Below are 18,675 nucleotides of genomic sequence, written 5' to 3' on the forward strand. Positions count from 1 at the left end.
GTGGTCAGGTACTAATGTTAAATAATATACTTTTGGATCTATGGTATAGATGTGATGATCAGCTAACCCCAAACTAGTGTATTGGGGTCGATGTCTGATTTTGAAATCTCTGTTTTTTAAATAGCTATAGGGGAAGATACCATAAAAAAAACGTGTCTACATGTAGAATGGATTTGGTTGCCTCTTTGTAAACATATTTTGCCTCTCTTAAAAGAGAGGGTAACAGGACAATAACTCTGAAAGAATGGAAAGTTTAGTCTCGGCCATGGAGACATTTGGGAACACCACGCACTAAGGAATATAAACTATACTCTGTAAAACCAGATGACAAATAATTTCCCCATTGAGCACACGTTGTCACCACACTGAGACCCGTGTTTGTTTGTAATAACCTAACACATCTCAGGCACACTTTGTTGAGCAAACAGTAGTGTAAGAGCTTTGTTGTTGGGTGAGAAAAAGCAGAACACATTAGTCACCAATCAGCAATCCATAAAAGGAACCTGACGGTCATGACCAAGGCATTGCCTCCAACAGTAGCAGAAAAACCACAGAAGTAGGGTCAGTCTTGTGTATTACAGATATGCAGGGTGCCTGGTTTTTGACTGTGTGCTGCTGTTGCCTGGTGGTCATCAGGTTAACATTGTCAGAGAAGCTCTTCTACCGTAGGGACCATTCGGATTTACAGTCATCAAATTTCCAGCAGGCTGAGCTGGTAACAGATGTCATCTCTGCACAGGTAAGCTGCATTTTGTTCAGTGTCCTTATATGCATTTGAGACCGTCTTCTTTTCCATAAAGATGTATAGCAGATACTAGGTATGTACTTTTAAGCAATAGGACTAAGTGGAAATTAGACTTTTCACTTCCCAAAAAAATTTGGCAAAAATCGAGACTGCAGTGTAATTTCACCATTTTGGTCAAATGGTCAAGTCAATAGAGAAGACAAAAGTAGGGTAGTTTTTGGTGGTAGTTAGAGATGTTCCTTTAAACTATACTGGACCTGTTCTTAGCCCCTCATTAGTCTCATAATTGAAAGTTTTTTTCACAGAAAGAGAAAAAAAAAGAAAAAACAGTGAAAAGATTCTTGTTGTCAAGCAAATTTTCAGTTGATTTTGCTGAATTCAGTCTGTTCATCCTTTACCCAGTAGAACAACGCAAAGAGGATTTACAATGCGGAAAACATTATTTACTGAACATACAGTTTTCAGTTTGATTTTGATAGACCAGCAAAAATTGAGTTCTTACTGGCTGGTATGGGTTGCTCAATTGCATTGCATTACTAAATATGGCATTGGACATGTTTTCAACTTAAAGTGTATCTCAGTGATGGCGAACCTTGGCACCCCAGATGTTTTGGAACTACATTTCCCATGATGCTCAACTACACTGCACGGTGCAGGGGCATAATGGGAAATGTAGTTCCAAAACATCTGGTGTGCCAAGGTTCGCCATCACTGGTGTATCTAAACCCAAAAAACAAAAAAGTAATATACTGCATCTTAACTATCTTTAGATGTAGTGGCTGCATTAGTTTTTTTTTTTTTAGGCTTTTCTCCTTTATTTTTACATTGGTGATAAGGCCAGTAAGTGTGTTATTTTCCAACTTTCTTTAACAGACTGAGCTGTCTAGCAAAAATGTCAGTTAGAGGGCTGAGACAAACCATTTATCACTAACGGGGTGCTTACAATGGTCAGATTTTTTTCCATATAATTAAAACCTTTGTCCTAATAGCAAAGAAACAAACTGTTCCTGAAACTTCTTAACAATTGTTAGCTGGGGACAAAGAGTAACTGTGTGATCTATGTACATTACAACTATTTATTTTTCAAACTCTTTATTCATATATATATAAGGAGTAGAGCATCCATCAGTAAAGAATGAAAAAGATAGCCCAAGTAAGATAAAGACAATCCAAAGTGACATGGTAACATAATGTGAGATATATTAAAAAAAAAAACAAGGTTTACTGATATCAAGAGTAAAACAAATACAGTAATACTTTTGATTATGAGTAACGCGGTATATGAGCGTTTTAAAAGACGAGCAACATTTTTTTAAACATTTTGACTTGATATGCGACCAGTACAACCCATGTTGTAAAGCTGCTGGTGTATGCAGTACTGCATGTGGCCAGAGGTCCAGGGGCGCTGGTGGCTCCCAGCGATTTGTGGAGAACTCGGAGATGCTCAAAGACACTCCCAGCTAAGTTGGGGTGGGTGTAACATGCATCGGAGAACCCGAAAGTGTCAACAGTGTCTCCGAGCGTCCCCGAGTTCTCCAGGAAGCGCTGGGAGCCACCAGCACCCCTGCACCTCTGGCCACATACAATACTGCATACACCAGCGCCCCCGCACCTCTGGCTACATACATTACTGCATACACCAGAGCCCCCGCACCTCTGGCTACATACATTACTGCATACACCAGAGCCCCCGCACCTCTAGCCACATACAGTACTGTATACACCAGAGCCCCCAAACCTTTGGCCACATACAGTACTGCATACACCAGAGCCCCTGCACCTCTGGCCACATACAGTACTGCATACACCAGAGCCCCCACACCTCTGGCCACATACAGTACTGCATACACCAGAGCCCCTGCACCTCTGGCCACATACAGTACTGCATACACCAGAGCCCCCACACCTCTGGCCACATACAGTACTGCATACACCAGAGCCCCCACACCTCTGGCCACATACAGTACTGCATACACCAGAGCCCCCAAACCTTTGGCCACATACAGTACTGCATACACCAGAGCCCCTGCACCTCTAGCCACATACAGTACTGCATACACCAGAGTCCCCACACCTCTGGCCACATACAGTACTGCATACACCAGCGCTCCTGCACCTCTGGCCACATACAGTACTGCATACACCAGCGCTCCTGCACCTCTGGCCACATATAATACTGCATACACCAGCGCCCCCGCACCTCTGGCCACATACAGTACTGCATACACCAACAGTGGTTGTGGAACTAATCATCTGAGTTTCCATTATTTCTTATGGGGAAACTCGCTTTGATATATAAGTGCTTTGGATTACAAGCATGCGTCTGGAACAAATTATGCTCGTAATCCAAGGTATTACTATAAAGACAAGAAAATAACCGTAGGAAATATGGCAGGGCTCACTCAAATGTATATTCCGATTTTCAAAAGAGAGACTAAAAGAAACAGGAAGACTAAGAGACGCCTATAGGCGCCAGAAAGAGAGGGCTCAGAGAAAGAAAGAAAGAAAAGGGGGGGGGGGGGATAAAAGTGAAAAAAAAGGGGGGGGAGCCAGGGTGATGGACTGTACTTGTATATTAGCAAGAGGGGCAGGAGGACTTCAATCTCCAAAGCAGCTTTCCAAAACTGTCTTACCCTTGTCTGAATATACAAACATGTTCCAAAATGACAATGTCTTAGTATATTGCTCTCTCCTGTTTTAGTATTGTAGAGCGAAGAGGTTTTTTTTGGGACTTTACATGAAATCATGGCCTGGTAAGGCCGCGTATTTCCATCCCTGTCAATGTGACAGAAAAAAGCAAGCAAGCACTCAACCAAGCAAGCGAGCCAGCAAGCAAGCGACAAAGGGGTGGGACTTTAAGTGAAGCACCTGGTTTGCAATTCAATGGATCCATCGAATTGCAAACCAGGTGCTTCACTTACAGTCCCTCCCCTTTGTCCCTTGCTTGCTGGCTCGCTTGCTTGGTTGAGTGCTTGCTTGCTTGCTTTTTTTCTCTCTCCTGTTTTAGGTGGAAAGAACTAGATCCTCCAGAGCATTAATGTTACATTACAAGGATTTTAACTAACTTTGTTGCAGATCCCTACCTGTTTCTGCTTGAAGGAATGTTAGTTCGTCCTTTACTGATTTCATAGGATATTCATAGGAGTGATTTTGTCATTATTAATCAATTGATGCATTTACAGGGCTCTATGAAGGAAAGTTGCAGGGTCTGTATATTGTGACAATGCTGTGCCCTGCCTTGGTGCAAAAAGAGTTTATTGCTCAGGATTTTCATCCAGGGTGCTTCTTACAGTCATTCCTCATCGGTTGATAAAACTCGGATCGAGGCCTGGAGTCCAGAGACTTCATAGAGATTTGGGAGAGATGAAGCCTTCAGTCCTAGGTTTGTGTTCTGAGATCCATCCTAGAGGACAGAGGGAGGTCTCTGCCCAGGAGTCAGGTATATGCACAGAGTCTGTGAGAGGAAGCTTTAGACAATGGCCTGACGTGTGTGGCCAGGGCAGCAGTGCTGTAAGTGTAAGCCAGAAAGCTGCTGAAGGTGTATTTCTTTGGGTAGAAGAGAAATTCAGAAAAACCCCTGTTAGGGAAACTCATTGATTTTGTTTTGTTGAACTTTCCTTTAATAAAATGGGGCAAGAATAACCCAATAAAGAGAATGTTTAAAATCCGACTTGTGTCTTAGTGCAGACTTCTGGGAAAATCAGTAAGCCAATCACACGACCAGGAAATGACATTTCTGGGGGGCCTTCTGTATACTATTTGTATACAGAACGCCTTCAGGTTGTCATATTGCATTCAATTTCACAGAACATTACAAAGCTGCAGATTAAAAAGGAAAGGCAATTTTAATGACATCACAATATGGCTTGTGTCACAATTGTATATGCTAGTATATTGTTTTTATTTGCTATATCTTTTTACCATGAAAGTGGAGTCACCCTTTAATTTGTTAGTCGAGTCTATCTAAATCTGTTAGTACATTTAACACTACCCTCTCCCCAGATTGACAATGCTGCTGTCTAAGGCCTGGTTCACATCTACTCATTTTTTTTAGCGCTTTTTCAGTTTTATAGAAACATAACACAGTACATTTAACATGATTTCCTATGGGTCATGTTCAAATCTGTGCATTTTAACCGGTTCAATACAGGGCATTTTCACCCCCTTCCTTCCCAGACCAATTTTTAGTTTTCAGCGCTGTCGCATTTTAAACAACAATTGCGTGGTCGTGCAACGTTGCACCCAAACAAAATTGACGTCCTTTTTTCCCCACAAATAGAGCTTTCTTTTGGTGGTATTTGATCACCTCTTCAGTTTTTATTTTTTGCGCTATAAACAAAAGAAGAGTGACAATTTTGAAAAAAACACAATATTTTTAACTTCATATGACGTCCACCCAGGGTGGGAGATCCCATCTGTGGACGTCATTTGACTATGGTCGGGTAGTGAAGTGGTTAAGGAAAGGGCCAGGGACTTTTTTTCTGGTTTTTGGTTCCATAGACTTCAATGGCTCAAAAACGTGTATTGAAAACCGCAAAATGCACCTGGGATATGCAAACTGCAACCTGCATAGGTGTAAACCAGGCCTAAGGGTGTCTATGTTGCTTCTAAATTGGTTATATTGCCCGCTTGGTCATTTTTACCTACAGGTAAGCCTTTAATAAGGCTTACCTGTAGGTAAAATTAATATCTCCTGAACCTGCACCATGTGCGCGGAAGGTCCGGCGGCTCGTGCTGGAACTTGCCGGTGTCTTGCCGAGAAAGTTCCCTTGGCGGATAAGGACCCCCCTGTACTGCGCAGGCGCAGCGCCTGCGCAGTACCAACTACTATGAGCCGGCGGAGATAGCCGAAGCTCAAAATGTTCAATCAGCTGTACACGACGCCTGCGCCCTGGGTCCAGGTTCCTTCCCCACCATCCAAGTGGACCTAGAGGGGGAATAAAAAAGAGCCGAGCTAAGCGAGGCCGTGCCTGAAGCGTGGCGAGCGAAGCGAGCCCGCGAGGGGCCCTCTTACAGGCGCCGTGTACAGCTGATTTTCCCCTATTCATCTTCGGCTATTTCCGCCGGATCCTACTGCACAGGCGCAGCACCTGCGCAGTAGAGGGGGGGTCCTTATCCGCTGAGCGGAACTTTCTCGGCAGAACACCGGAACAGAGGACTCCTGTGCTCATGCGTGGGAGTGACGTTATCGCGGCTCCGGCCACTCACAGCGCCGGAACCCACGAACCCAGAAAAAATGCCGAGGGTACATGTCAGCCCCCCCCCAGCGGTGACCGGGCGAGCTGCGGGAGCTTCGTTCTAAGGTATTTCATAACGTGCTAATATATACTAGCACATTATGCTATTGTCTTGCAGGTTTTTTTTTTTTGGGGGGGGGGGGGGGTTGGCGGTTTACTATAATATATTATATACTGTTATACTTTAATAGAGGGAGGCCACCCCAAGACAGGAGGTGTGTTACTGGAAGGATCACCAGGTGAAATTAAAGGAAAAAGATCAAGAAATATAACGAATGTAGCCATCACATTTAAAGCGTTTGTTACCCCAACATTTCATATTTCTGATATGTGCCTGATGTACCATGTACTTGTATGAAAAAGTCTCCTGTTCTCTTTGTAGTGCTTCCTTTATGTGAAATCCCTGGTGTTCCTGTCAGTCCCTCTGCTTTCCTTTTAAAAACTGACCACACTAGGCAGGAGAGCACATTGTGGTCAGTTTCCTAGCTATGCTGGGAACTCAGCCTGCTCTCCTCCAATGAACAGACTTGTCCTGACACGCCCCCCCCCCACAGCCTTTCACTGGGAAGCTCAGTGTGTTGCTGTTTCTCTTCTTCCCAGCTCTTATGCAGCTGAGAACAGAGGGAATGTGATCACTTATAAAAAAGGGAAAACAAGGTATTTATATTGTTTTATTTTTTAATTTATACACAAATGTTTTGCCTTTCAGTTCTGTTTAAAATTGAATGGGTTATTTTACAAGGTGATCGTTTACAACCACTTTAAGGCCTCTTTCACACTGAGGCAGTTTTCAGGCGTTGTAGCACTAGAAATAGCGGCTGAAAAGCGCCTGAAAACTGCCTCCTATTCATTTGCATGAGTGCTTTCACACTGGGGCGGTGTGCTTGCGGGACCTTAGAAAAAGTCCTGCAAGCAGCATCTTTGGGGCGGGTTTGGAGTTCTGCAAAAAGTGCTCCAAAAACGCCCCTGGCCATTGAAATTAACACCTACAAGGTACATTTATTAATTACAGCACCTAACTCTTATATTTTAATGAGATCCCTGCCTAATAAGTATACCTCCCAGCTATCTTACCATTGTTTCCCACTTTTTATCAACGTCTACTGCATGTTTTAATATGTCGAAAACTATATGTAATCAGTCATATCAGTGTTAACCGTATTTAACCAATTACTAGTCTTGTAAATCTTTCTATATGCATTTAAATTTAGCTCATAATGGCTTTTAAATTTGAGTCATAATGATCTTCAGCAGCATTGTCACCCTAAACCTGCTGTGTTGGCGCTATTAACAGGCCATTGTCATTATTTATTTTGCCCATAGTTACACTTTAACTTACATAAGGCTCAATTCAAGAAGCTATAATGCATGGATTATTAGCCCTGACACCCATGATTTTCACCCATGTGATTATCGTTAGCTCTTATTGCTGAAAATAACGATTGTTATGACAAATAATGATTTCTATAGCTTAATGAAATGAGACTGTAGTGTTTTATATTCTTACTTCAGTCTTGATATAGGGAATAATAATCATTTATTTATTTATTTACACATCCTTCAGCAATATCTGGCAAAATATGGTTGGACAGAGCCAGTAATTTGGGATGAAACACAAGCCAGTAATAGCGAACCTCTAAAAGACACCAGCCTTATGGAGGAGGCGGTAAGAAGTACAGGAAAGCGCTCTGCAGAACCTACTAATAGCCCCCCGTTTGTTGAAGTGCTGAAAAAATTTCAGAAGCTCAATAACTTGCCCACCACTGGAAGGCTTGACGACGCCACCATCAATGCTATGAATAAGCCAAGGTGTGGAGTACCAGACAACCAAGTCTCAAAACCTAGTCAGGAAAAACCTAGCTTTCCTAGAACACCAAATAAAGGCACCATGCCAAGCCAAGGTGCGGATGCTCCAAAAACTCGCCGGAAAAGGTTCTTGGACTTGTTAATGAACTCAGAGAAGAACAGAAAAGAACAGGAGGCATTCCAGAATTCTGGAGGAAGAGTGTTCAACAAAAAGCTGCTGAAGTGGCGAATGATCGGAGAAGGGTACAGCAGTCAGTTGTCCATCAATGAGCAGAGATATGTCTTCAGGTTAGCCTTCCGTATGTGGAGTGAAGTCATGCCTGTGGATTTTGAAGAGGACAACACATCCCCTTTATCACAAATAGACATCAAGCTTGGATTTGGAAGAGGTATGTATATTATTTTTTTTTTGGGAGATCTTACTGCACTTGGTCTATTACTTTGCAATATTTTGCACCTAATGTCAATCAGTGACCTCAAACATCATCTGGGAGCTTTTCAAATTGTCCTTTCAGCTAGCCTTTCATCCAGGTGTCTTAGGCTGGCCATAAACTGGTTGATTATTTATGAAAACAGTTGACAAATATTCAGGCTGGCTTCACATCAACAGCATTGCCACATGCTCACATTCATGGTGTGTAGGTGAAGCAGCAGGGGGGGTCATCAAAACCACAGAACACACTCTACCATGAATTGCCACATGCTCACACATTCATGATATGTAGGCAGAGAAGCAGGGGGTGGTCCTCAGAACCACAGAACACACTGTGCTATGCATTGCCACATACTCACATTCATGGTGTCTAGGTGAAGCAGTGTGGGATGGTCCTCAGAACCACAGAACATACTCTACTATGCCTTGCCACATGCTCACATTCATGGTGTCTAGGTGAAGCAGCAGGTGGTAGTCCTTGGAACCACAGAAACTCTGCCATGCACTGACATTTTTTTTAATGCGCAGCGGTGCACATACACAAAACACCTAAAAAAATGCACGTGAACAACACACACAAAAAAGTGCACTTAAGGGTGTGTCTCTAGCCCACCCCCTGAAGGAGTAGGACTTTACCCTGACCCCCCAGGTGGAGAAAGGCTCCTGACAAGGGCAAGGCTCCACTTGGTCCACCTCATCAATAGGCCTGGTGAACCCCTCTGATGGTCAGCTGAGGCCGACCAACGAGTCCTAGGTGAGGGGCTCCCCTGAAGCAAGAGCCCCCTTCCACCTGCCTCAGGGGAGGAGGGAACCTGATGGCCACACATCCTCCCCCTAGACTTCAGCGTAGGCCTGAGGACCCACACCTTCCATCCAGTCAGAAAAAGAAACACAGACAAAAGTGCCAAGTGGCATAATGTGAAAAAAAAAAAAATGAACTAAATAGTGCTGGTGCAAGTGTACTGACTAGGCCTTGCGGCCTGGTAGCAAAAATTGCTGGACTCAAAAAAGGCCCAGCCCATAGTTGGCGCAGTACAAAAAAAAAACTTAGTGAAGTGGCCATATGCCCTTTTACACAGTGGGTTTTCCAAGCCCAAGTGTTACTAAGAGCACCCCTGGGGGGACCAACTCCCAGGGGGCACAGACACTGGTCAGACAAGGCAGACATATTCAAATCAGGAGGCACTGACCCCTCCAGTCTTCCCAGGGAATATACTCCAGTTCCCCACATCCCATGGACACCCCGGTTTCTGTTCCAGCTGGTACTAGCCTTCACAGCCCCCATCATACCAGCAGGGACACTATACAGACAGCCATTCCTGCCAAGAGGTCAGAATAGAGGTGTAGCACCCCTACTGGATACTGATAAGAACAGATACTACACTTGATCTTATGCCGCGTACACATGGGCGGACTTCCCGACAGAAAAAGTCCGATGGGAGCTTTTGGTCGGACATTCCGACCATGGGTATGCCCCATCGGACATTTTCTGTTGGCATTTCCGACGGACTCAGATATAGAACATGTTCTATATCTTTCCGTCGGAAATGCAGATGGAGTTTATCCCGTTGGCAAGTCCGCTCGTGTGTACGCGGCAGAAGGCAGAGAAGCCGTGTTCTGCTATATCATTACACTCATGGTATGTAGGCAAAGCAATCAAGGGGTGGTTGCCAGAACCACAGAACACACTCTACCATACATTGCCACATGCTCACATTCATTGCCACCCAGACAGTATACTAGCCAGAGCATAGCTAGTAGCTGCAGAAAATAAATTCAAGGATGGAAATTAGAACCACTAACTTGGGTTTTAAGAAAATGTAAGACTTTGCTTTAGATATCCCCTTGTAAATACTGTCAGCAAATTATAATGACTTTGAGGATAACAGGTACAACATGCCAATAAAATAAAATGACTAAAACAGAATGTTCCTAATTCGTTTTTCACTCTCAGGAAACCCTTTATTTGTTGTAAGAGGGCTGAGGATTGATACTCCACACTTTATTATATGCTGAGACAACATGTAGTTATACAATTCTCTTTAGTGTGCAAATGTTATACATTTATATTTCCTTGTGATTTATTTTGGACACTGTGGCTAGACAGACAAGACTCTGTAAAACCATGAAAAGTGCATGTTTTCTAACACTGGAACCTTGTTTAAAAGGAGTACCTAAAAAAGAAAAAACAGTTGGAGTGCCAGATTTCAGTTTTGAACAGAAAGACAAGGAGTTCAGATACCACCCAAAGTAATATAATAATACAGCACATGGGTCTCCCCTGACCTATCCTTTCTGGTGCTGGCAGGTGAGTGGTCATGGCTCCACCCCCTACCATATATGGACTTCTCCTGCGTGAGACTACATGCACTGTATGTAGAGAATTCACTCATTTAATGTAAATGTGTCTTCTCCTCCAGGTCGTCACTTGGGCTGTTCCAGAGCATTTGACGGGTCCGGGCAAGAATTTGCTCATGCCTGGTTCCTGGGGGACATCCATTTTGATGACGATGAGCATTTTACAGCACCAAGCAGTGACAATGGCATTAGTCTTTTAAAGGTAGGTCTTTACCGCAGTTTCCAGCTGTCCTAAAGTGGTTGTAAACCCTCACATACACCCAGCGAAGTGACTGGCCTCAGGTGATACACAGAGATAAAACAAATCCTCCTATATAAGTTGTACCAATTTATCTGCGGTCTTCTATTCTCTACATCCGTTCCAAGTGCAGAGTTTATTAAGCTTGTCTAAGCTGTCAGAAAACAGGGGGGTGGAGAGCTGAAATTACACTCTGCAGAGCTCAGTGAGGAGAGCTCTGAGAGCTGACTGGAGGGAAAGGACACCCCCCCCTCCACGCAGCACACAGGAACAGAGCTGAGGCTGTCAATTAGCTGGAGATCCCTCCCCTGTCACCATTTTTCTCTTGGTGTCAGGAAAACTTGTCAGACGTGACTCATTCTGATAGCGGAGGAATGAAGCAGCAGACAGAAATGACACCTAGTGCTTTGGATTGAGACAAGTACATACTATAGAGGGATATGCTTTGTTCATATTTCATGTCTGAGGATTACAACCTCTTTAAAATCCAGGGGATGGCACTTTGTCCCTGAGAATGTTTTTGGTTTAAAGTTGAATTCCAGGAATTCAGCATCTTTTCAAAAAGTGCAGGCACGTGCGTTAAAGTGGTAGTAAAGTCCTTTTTCTTAATTGATACCTACCGGTAAGCCTATACTACGGCTTACTGGTAGGTACAGTAAGTATCTCCTAAACGCGTGCCGTTTAGGAGATATTTACTATAGCAGCGCTGCTGATGTCACTGGCGCATGCGCACTGCACTCACAATGGATGGTATGCTGTCCATTGAGAGAGCTGTGCCGCGGCTGTGACTCCCGCATGCATGCGCAGGGATGAAATCACCACGGCTCGGCCATTCAAACGGCCGCGAACCCGTAAGAAAGACTGGGTGAAGATGGAAGCCGTGTCAGCGGTGACAGCGCACCGCTGGAAGGCTTTGTTTTCAGGTAAATCTTTCATAATGTGCTATAACTACTTGTTCCAGTTCATACCCCAGCGCTTGCAGTTTACTACTTTTAATGCTGCTTGCTCCTGTTCTCTCATTACTGCTTCCCTGAACTTCTGGTCTTGACAGGAAAGAATTAACAGTGAACAGGGAAGTCTGGAGTCAGTCTATTAGCTTGGAGAAGGGAGATGGAAAGAGAAGCAGGGGAGTGACTTGCCATCCTAGGCAATGGGGCTGTGTGTTTCTATTGATGCACAAAGTGTAGGGAGACAAGTCCCTGCATGCAAAGTTGGCTACATAGGATGCAGCAAGAACCCACCCTGAAACAGGAAACCTGGGGCAGTGGTCATGGCACCAGCTTAAATAGGAACATAGGCAATGATTAAAATAAAAGACTCACCTTATTCCCCACTATAGCTGGCTTCCTCCATGCTGGGAACTTGGCCCCCCTAAGCCTCTTCTCATCGGCGCTCAGGCCAGTGGTCGCAAGTTGAAGTCATCTCTTTCAATGCAGGACCAATAGTCCTGCACTGTGCGTGAGGATAGCGAGGGTCCACCCAGAACCAGAAGCATTGGAGAGAAGAGGAGTGTGTTGGGCAGCCTGCTGGAGCAAGGGATAAGGTAAGTATTAATCCTTATTCCTCTACCTCTAGATTAATGAGCATTTATTCCTTGCAGTGCAGGGAGACCAGTGGCGGCCCATCCATTAGGGGCGCAGGGGCGCCGCCGCCCCCCCTAATCCATGCGCCCGGCCCCCTATTCTACACGCGGGGCACCGGACACATGGATTTCAATGGGGTTTTTTTTTTAAGCACATGATTAGAGCCTGAGGCTCTTGTTGGCTTCAAAAAAGGGTGGGCTCAGGGCGCAGAGCACTGTGCCCCGACCCCACCAACTTGTGTGATTCTCCTCCCGGCCAATCAGGTCTTAAGACCCAATGGGCCAAGGGGAGAAGCGATCGCATTGGCCGCCGAGGGAAGCTGCCTAGGAGGAAGCCGGAGACGCAGGGTAAAGCCGCCGCCGAGGAGAAGGAGATGCAGGAAGGAGCCGAAACTACCAGCGACCTAGATGGGGTAAGTGCGGGGCTGGTGGGAGCTTGACTGAGTGACCGACCGACTGGGATGGCGTCGGGTGTCTTGTTTGCCGCTCCCCCAAAAAACATACAGCCACTGAGGGAGACCCCATTGCAAGGCTATTTCTAAAAAAAATGGAATATCCCTGAAAATCTGCAGCATCGTGCCGCCGTGGCAAGCATTGCACGGTTGCAAGGTGTTTGCGTCGTGGTCCCATTCTGTTAATTGTGTCACTTTTGGTGGGCAGTAGTAGACAGTTGGGGTACTTTTTGCCACACTGCCATACAAAGCATTGCGCATTGCACTCACTGCATGTGTACACCCCCATTTGCTGCCTTTTCAGGTTATGGGGGAGTGGTAAAAATGCAACACAAGCATGAGTTTTTTCCACCCCCCACAACTCTAAATGTACATAAGGCCCTAGTTGTCTGATGAACAGAAATCAATATGGGTGTTTTCTGTTGCATAGAGGAATCTTCGGACTGATAAAAGAATACGCCGGGATATAAACCTCTGGCGTTTTATGATTACTGTTCTCTCTAATGAGTATTTTATTGAGGCTGAACAAACAACCTGGACAAAATGTTCTGTGAACGAGCCAAACGCTAATACCGTCTGTGCTTAACAACTTGTAGAATTCATATCCTAAAAAATGGAAAATAATAGCTGAATGAGCGATATTTCAGCACAATGGAAGAAGAATTTGTAGATGACAGGTTCATGTGGGCATGTAGCTCCTAAATGCCCCCAATTAAATTCTACATGGCCCTGGTGCAAAACAGCAAAACGTCATTTTGGGACGTCTTCATAGATAAATTGTCCTGTTCTGTCCTGCAGTTACTAACTCAGGGGTGTCCACATTTTCTAAACAAAGGGCCAGTTTACTATTCTTCAGACTTTAGAGAGGCCGGACTGTGGACAGTGGGAGTAGAAAATGTCTTGGTGTCGGTAACAACGCCCTATCCTTTGGGTCAGTGGGAGAAACAGTGCCCCAAGGGCCTGATAGACAAGTAGAGGGCTGCATCCGGCCCCCAGGCCGCAATTTGGAGACCACTGTGCTAACTCAATACTGTGTTCTCATTTTTTCAGGCTTTTCTCCTTTTTTTCTACTGGTGATCAGGCAAATAACACACCTCCTATCTCTAAGTGGCTACTCTCAATCCTCCTCCACTGTATCTATGGAGGGCCTCTGATAAGGCAGTACAGCCAGCCTGCCTTATTTCCAACTCTTGTGGCTCCCCTTGTAGCACTTCCGGCTTCCAACGGAAGGATGTCTCCCATGGGCCATTTGACTTTTGTCCTTCTCTCAAATTACCCTATAGGGATTATACCCCCTGTATAGGTACAGGACGTTTTGCGGGGTAGCCATTAGGATATCTTGGCCGTGGTGCCTTAGTATCCTCCAGGGTGGCTACCGGTCCGGGATCTTTTACTATGGCATTGCTTTGCCCCTGCTTGGGAATTACTTGGCCCCTGTGGTTTCTGATCTACTTATATTAGCAGACTTCGGTGTCTCCAATCATCTGGAATACAGACTACTTGAAGTAGCTCCTCCCCCTGCATTATATTGTTGAACATCATTTTTATTTGGATACTCACATATGAGGCTCACCCTTCTGTAAGACAGTGAGATCCGTTCTCTTCTCTGCTATCTTTGAAACCTTGAATGTGTCCTGAAGAAGCCTAACGGTGAAACACGTTGACGCACAAGGGCTCACTGCATACTTTATATAATTATATATGATTTTTAACCCTTGAATGCTCTATTCATGTATTGTATTTTCTCAATAAACATTGTTATTTTTTCATACTTCGCTATTTGTTTCTTATGCCTTTAAAGTCCGACCTAGGGATACTTAGTAAGTATCCTTTTTCTTTTTGTTCCCTTCTTATTTACGGATTTGGCTATGTGAGTGCCTTCTTTCATGTTATATACTTCTGGCTTCTCCTCCTTTTTCTCCATCCAGCTGCGCTGCAGGTAGATCGGTATCTGCATTCCCACCCCCCTGCTGTCTGGCCCCCCTGTATGCTCCCCCTCTCCTGCAGCATTGCCAGCTTCCCTCCTCTCCTCTCCCACTGACAGCTGCTGCTGGCACACAAGCGGATGTTTCAGGGTGGAGAGTTAGGAAGGGGCTGGTAAATATGTCTTATTTATCAGGCCCCTTCCTTTCCTGAATGAACACAGTGAGTGACTGGTACTGATCCCTCCTATGTCCATTCATCACTGAAGCAGAGCGCTTCCAATTCATTCACTGTCTAGTTCAGCTGAGACTGCAGAGAAAGGGACTAGGGAATCTGTGTCCTCGGTCATGTGAGACATCCGCGGCCTGTTTAGAACCCTGATACTTCATCAAAGGCCCCCCAACATGCCAAATTGTAAAATAAATAAATAAATAGAAAATACAATTAAAAAAAACTGTAGAAAGGGGCCTTAGGCTGCAATGTGTTACATTTTTTTTGTTTTTGGGTTTAGATATCCTTTCTTCAAACCTAATCTGCTCACTATAGCATATGTCCAACTATATAAACTATAGCCACAAGAGACCATACAACTGCTATGGGGGCCCAAGAGCACCCGGGGCCAGAGCTGTCCGGTGATGCAGTGCTTTATACACACAATAGCACTTGACAAATACTGTACATTGGGATAAAATGATTGGCTTAAAAGCTATGTAATAATTTAAATAGCTATGAAAGCATTTAGTATTCTATATCACTAGAGGAATTGCCTTTGAGATGAAGACTAGTGAGATGGGGTATGGCTTTACTGTGGTCCTACCATCACACAGCGCTGCAAACCTCCTACTATCTGACCTGGGGAAGTGGGATTCCTATTTGGCTCCAACATTTTTAGCTAAAGGATAAACCCCACCACAAATCATTTCATATGCAACTGATACTCATTAAAGCAGTATTAAACCCAAAACCAAAAATGTAATAATATTGTGTATATGTGTGTACAGTGTAACAATCATTAGATGTGGTGGCTGCATTAGTTTTCTTTTTTTAGGCTTTCTCCCCCTCTCTTTTCTGTGATCTGTCCAGTAACACACCTCCTGTTTTAGAGTGCCCCCCCCAGCACAGGGTCACTTGTGGACAGCAGCATTGTCAGTCTGGGGAGAGGGGAGTGTTAAACAGACTAGCAGATTTAAATACAGTAACAAATTGAAGTTCCAGCTAATACCTTTTAGGCTTGGTTTCCACTAGTGCGACTTGTCATGCGACTTGGGACTGCAAAGTCGGATGACAGGTCGTACCCCATGATTTCCAATGAGTACAGTTCATATCTGTGCGACTTCAAGTCCCTGCACTACTTTGGTCCCACTTTGATGTGACTTGAAGCCCATAGACCTCAGGAATACACAGGCATTGTTTCAAGTCGCAGCAAAAAAAAGTTGAGCGACTTTCAGGTCGCAATAGTGGAAACCTAGCCTTAAGCGGTTAAAGCAATGCTTTCCTTTTGGGATAAAGGTTTTACATAATGAAATAAAAGCTGAACACCGTAAGCACCCCTGCCATTGTTAAATAGTGTTTCTCAACCCTCTAACTGCTACAAGCTGCTACACCTGCAGGAGAGCTTGTTGTGTTGAAAAACAACAGATTTACTGGCTAGGTCAACAGGTGAAAATAAAAGAAAGAAAGGCTGAAAAACAAAACGAATGCAACGATCACAACTAAGGACTGGTACGCTGTAATGTGTTTGTTGTTGGGTTTAATACCACTTTAAACTCTTGTATGGTTTAATAAATATAGTAATGAACCTTCTGGCATAGGCTACATTTTTATCTATATGTTTGTGATTGGTGGTCTCTTCCCAACAAACAGGTGGCAGTTCATGAAATTGGCCATGTGCTTGGACTATCTCATATCCACAGGACCGGATCCATAATGCAGCCCAATTACATTCCGCAGGAGTCTGGCTTTGAATTGGACTGGTCTGATAGGAGAGCAGTGCAGAGTCTATACGGTAAGAGCCACTGAGATCCTATCTCACACTACAGTATCTTCTACCCTATGCCCAGATAATACTTAGTACTTCCAGGTATGGAGGAGCATGTGACTCACTCCCCTTTATCTCATGTGACAGCACTGGTGCTTAGGGATTGGCCCAGCTCTGTTTAGTAAAGATGGGGACAGTCACTGGCCATGTGTAAGCTCTGACTAGAGTGAATTGGAGCTTACAGAGACTTTTTTTTCTTTGCTCCCAGCTGAGTCCTATAGAGCCTTAGGGATCAGAGAAAGAAACCACAGTGCATGATGAGGAACACACACATCGGACACTTCCAGACGTGTTGAATGCTGAGGAGTCTGATAGAGGCTACAGCACTGGAATGGAGTAAATATAGGAGACATGGGCCTCTTCTATTGCAGGGAATGGATGTTTGGATGTTTTTAGTGAACTAACAAGTTCTCTTTACACTTGCAGTACCCTTTTAAGTGAAATTCAAGGTGGATTGCTCTTCGGAGGTCATTTCACAGGCAGTGGGGAGGTGTTATGGTGCTCCTCACCGCCTGTTTTCACTCTTAAAACCCACACCACCATTGCAGTGAGGCCCCATTCAGGTGAATAGGATGCATTTTATGGCAGTACTGCTTGTTTAAAAAGCATCATGGCCACAGCATGTGTACATCCCTGTCCGCTAGCTTTGCAGCTTAAGAGGGAGCAGTTGGGTAGTGCCTTTTTATGACATGCATTTTTACGCCCCACCCCAACTGCAAGTGTAAACGAGCTCTAAAGCTGGAATACATGGAGTGATTTTCTTTCTTGCAACCATTGGGAGAAAACGAAAAAAAGGATGGACTTTAAAGGTTGTCACTATAATCCCAATTAGGAAAATAAATTAGTCTCACATTAAGATAAAAAAAATAAAGTTGATTGAAATCAAATAAAAAACATGATAGAAAGAAGTACATGAACATGCCTATATGGTTCATTTCCCTGCATGTTACAATCAGAGCAAAGAGCTGATAAAGGAAAACCACATGGATGGCCCTGGAGTGATAATACGTTTCGTCAATAGCTTCTTCAGGGGGTACCCCTGAAGAAGCTATTGGCGAAACGCGTAGTGATCCATTGGCGCTGATATTTGTGACTCCACCTGTGTGGCCCCTAGCCAGAAGAAATCTTCTTGGACTACAGTATCATCACTCCAGGGCCATCCATGTGGTTACCTTTATCAGCTCTTTGCTCTGATTTTAACATGTGGGACAATGTACCATATAGACATGTTCATGTACTTCTTTCTATCATGTTTTTTAGGTGATTTCAATAAATTTAATATTTTTATCTTAATGTAAGACCTTTTTCTGTTCCTAATTGGCATTATAATGGCAACCTTTAAAATCCATTCTTTTTTTCCTTTTTCTGTTTTTTGCCCATATATTATTGGATGTGGTGCCACGCCCTGCAGTATACGTCTCAATTTTCTCTGTTGCAGGAGGGAAAAGCTGTCCCTGCTGGGAGAACACAGTGATTATTGCTAGAAGCTATAGCTGCAGGCAATAATCGCATGAAAAATCCGACATGCTGGTTGTACCCAAGTTGATGGATCAATCAACGTTGGTATACGCTCAGCCTGGCCATACATGGTTAGAATCTCGCCCATCACTGCTGAACTGGCCGGGATTCGAACCGTCTATGGCTGGCTTTAGGCAGTCTGAAGGTGGACTGTGCCTGAGATGGGGATTTCCGGTGTTGCGGCAGTCTCTGTCTCCCATTCTAATCCACATTAACAGAACGGCAGCTTCGTATGGCTTACTTAGCACTGAATTGGACCCTGACAACCTCACACGGCTGTAATTTTTCACAGGTGCCCAAACCGATTAACGTAGCAGACAGAGTGTAAGGGGAGGACACAAGTTT

General features: G+C 44.3%; 1 protein-coding gene across 1 annotated transcript in view; it reads left to right on the forward strand.

Annotated features, from left to right (window-relative positions):
- Positions 1 to 525: 525 nt before the first annotated feature.
- MMP21 (matrix metallopeptidase 21) overlaps positions 526 to 18,675 on the forward strand; it is a 43,166-nt gene continuing 25,016 nt past the window's right edge. Inside the window, exons 1-4 of the mRNA XM_073595755.1 lie at positions 526 to 739; positions 7,547 to 8,177; positions 10,642 to 10,781; positions 16,638 to 16,779. Of these exons, the coding sequence (XP_073451856.1) occupies positions 584 to 739; positions 7,547 to 8,177; positions 10,642 to 10,781; positions 16,638 to 16,779 (1,069 nt within the window). The 5' untranslated portion in view covers positions 526 to 583. The remainder of the gene's footprint in view (positions 740 to 7,546; positions 8,178 to 10,641; positions 10,782 to 16,637; positions 16,780 to 18,675) is intronic.

This window comes from Aquarana catesbeiana, linkage group LG08 (assembly GCF_042186555.1).
Source record: "Aquarana catesbeiana isolate 2022-GZ linkage group LG08, ASM4218655v1, whole genome shotgun sequence".
Taxonomy (NCBI): Eukaryota; Metazoa; Chordata; class Amphibia; order Anura; family Ranidae; genus Aquarana; species Aquarana catesbeiana.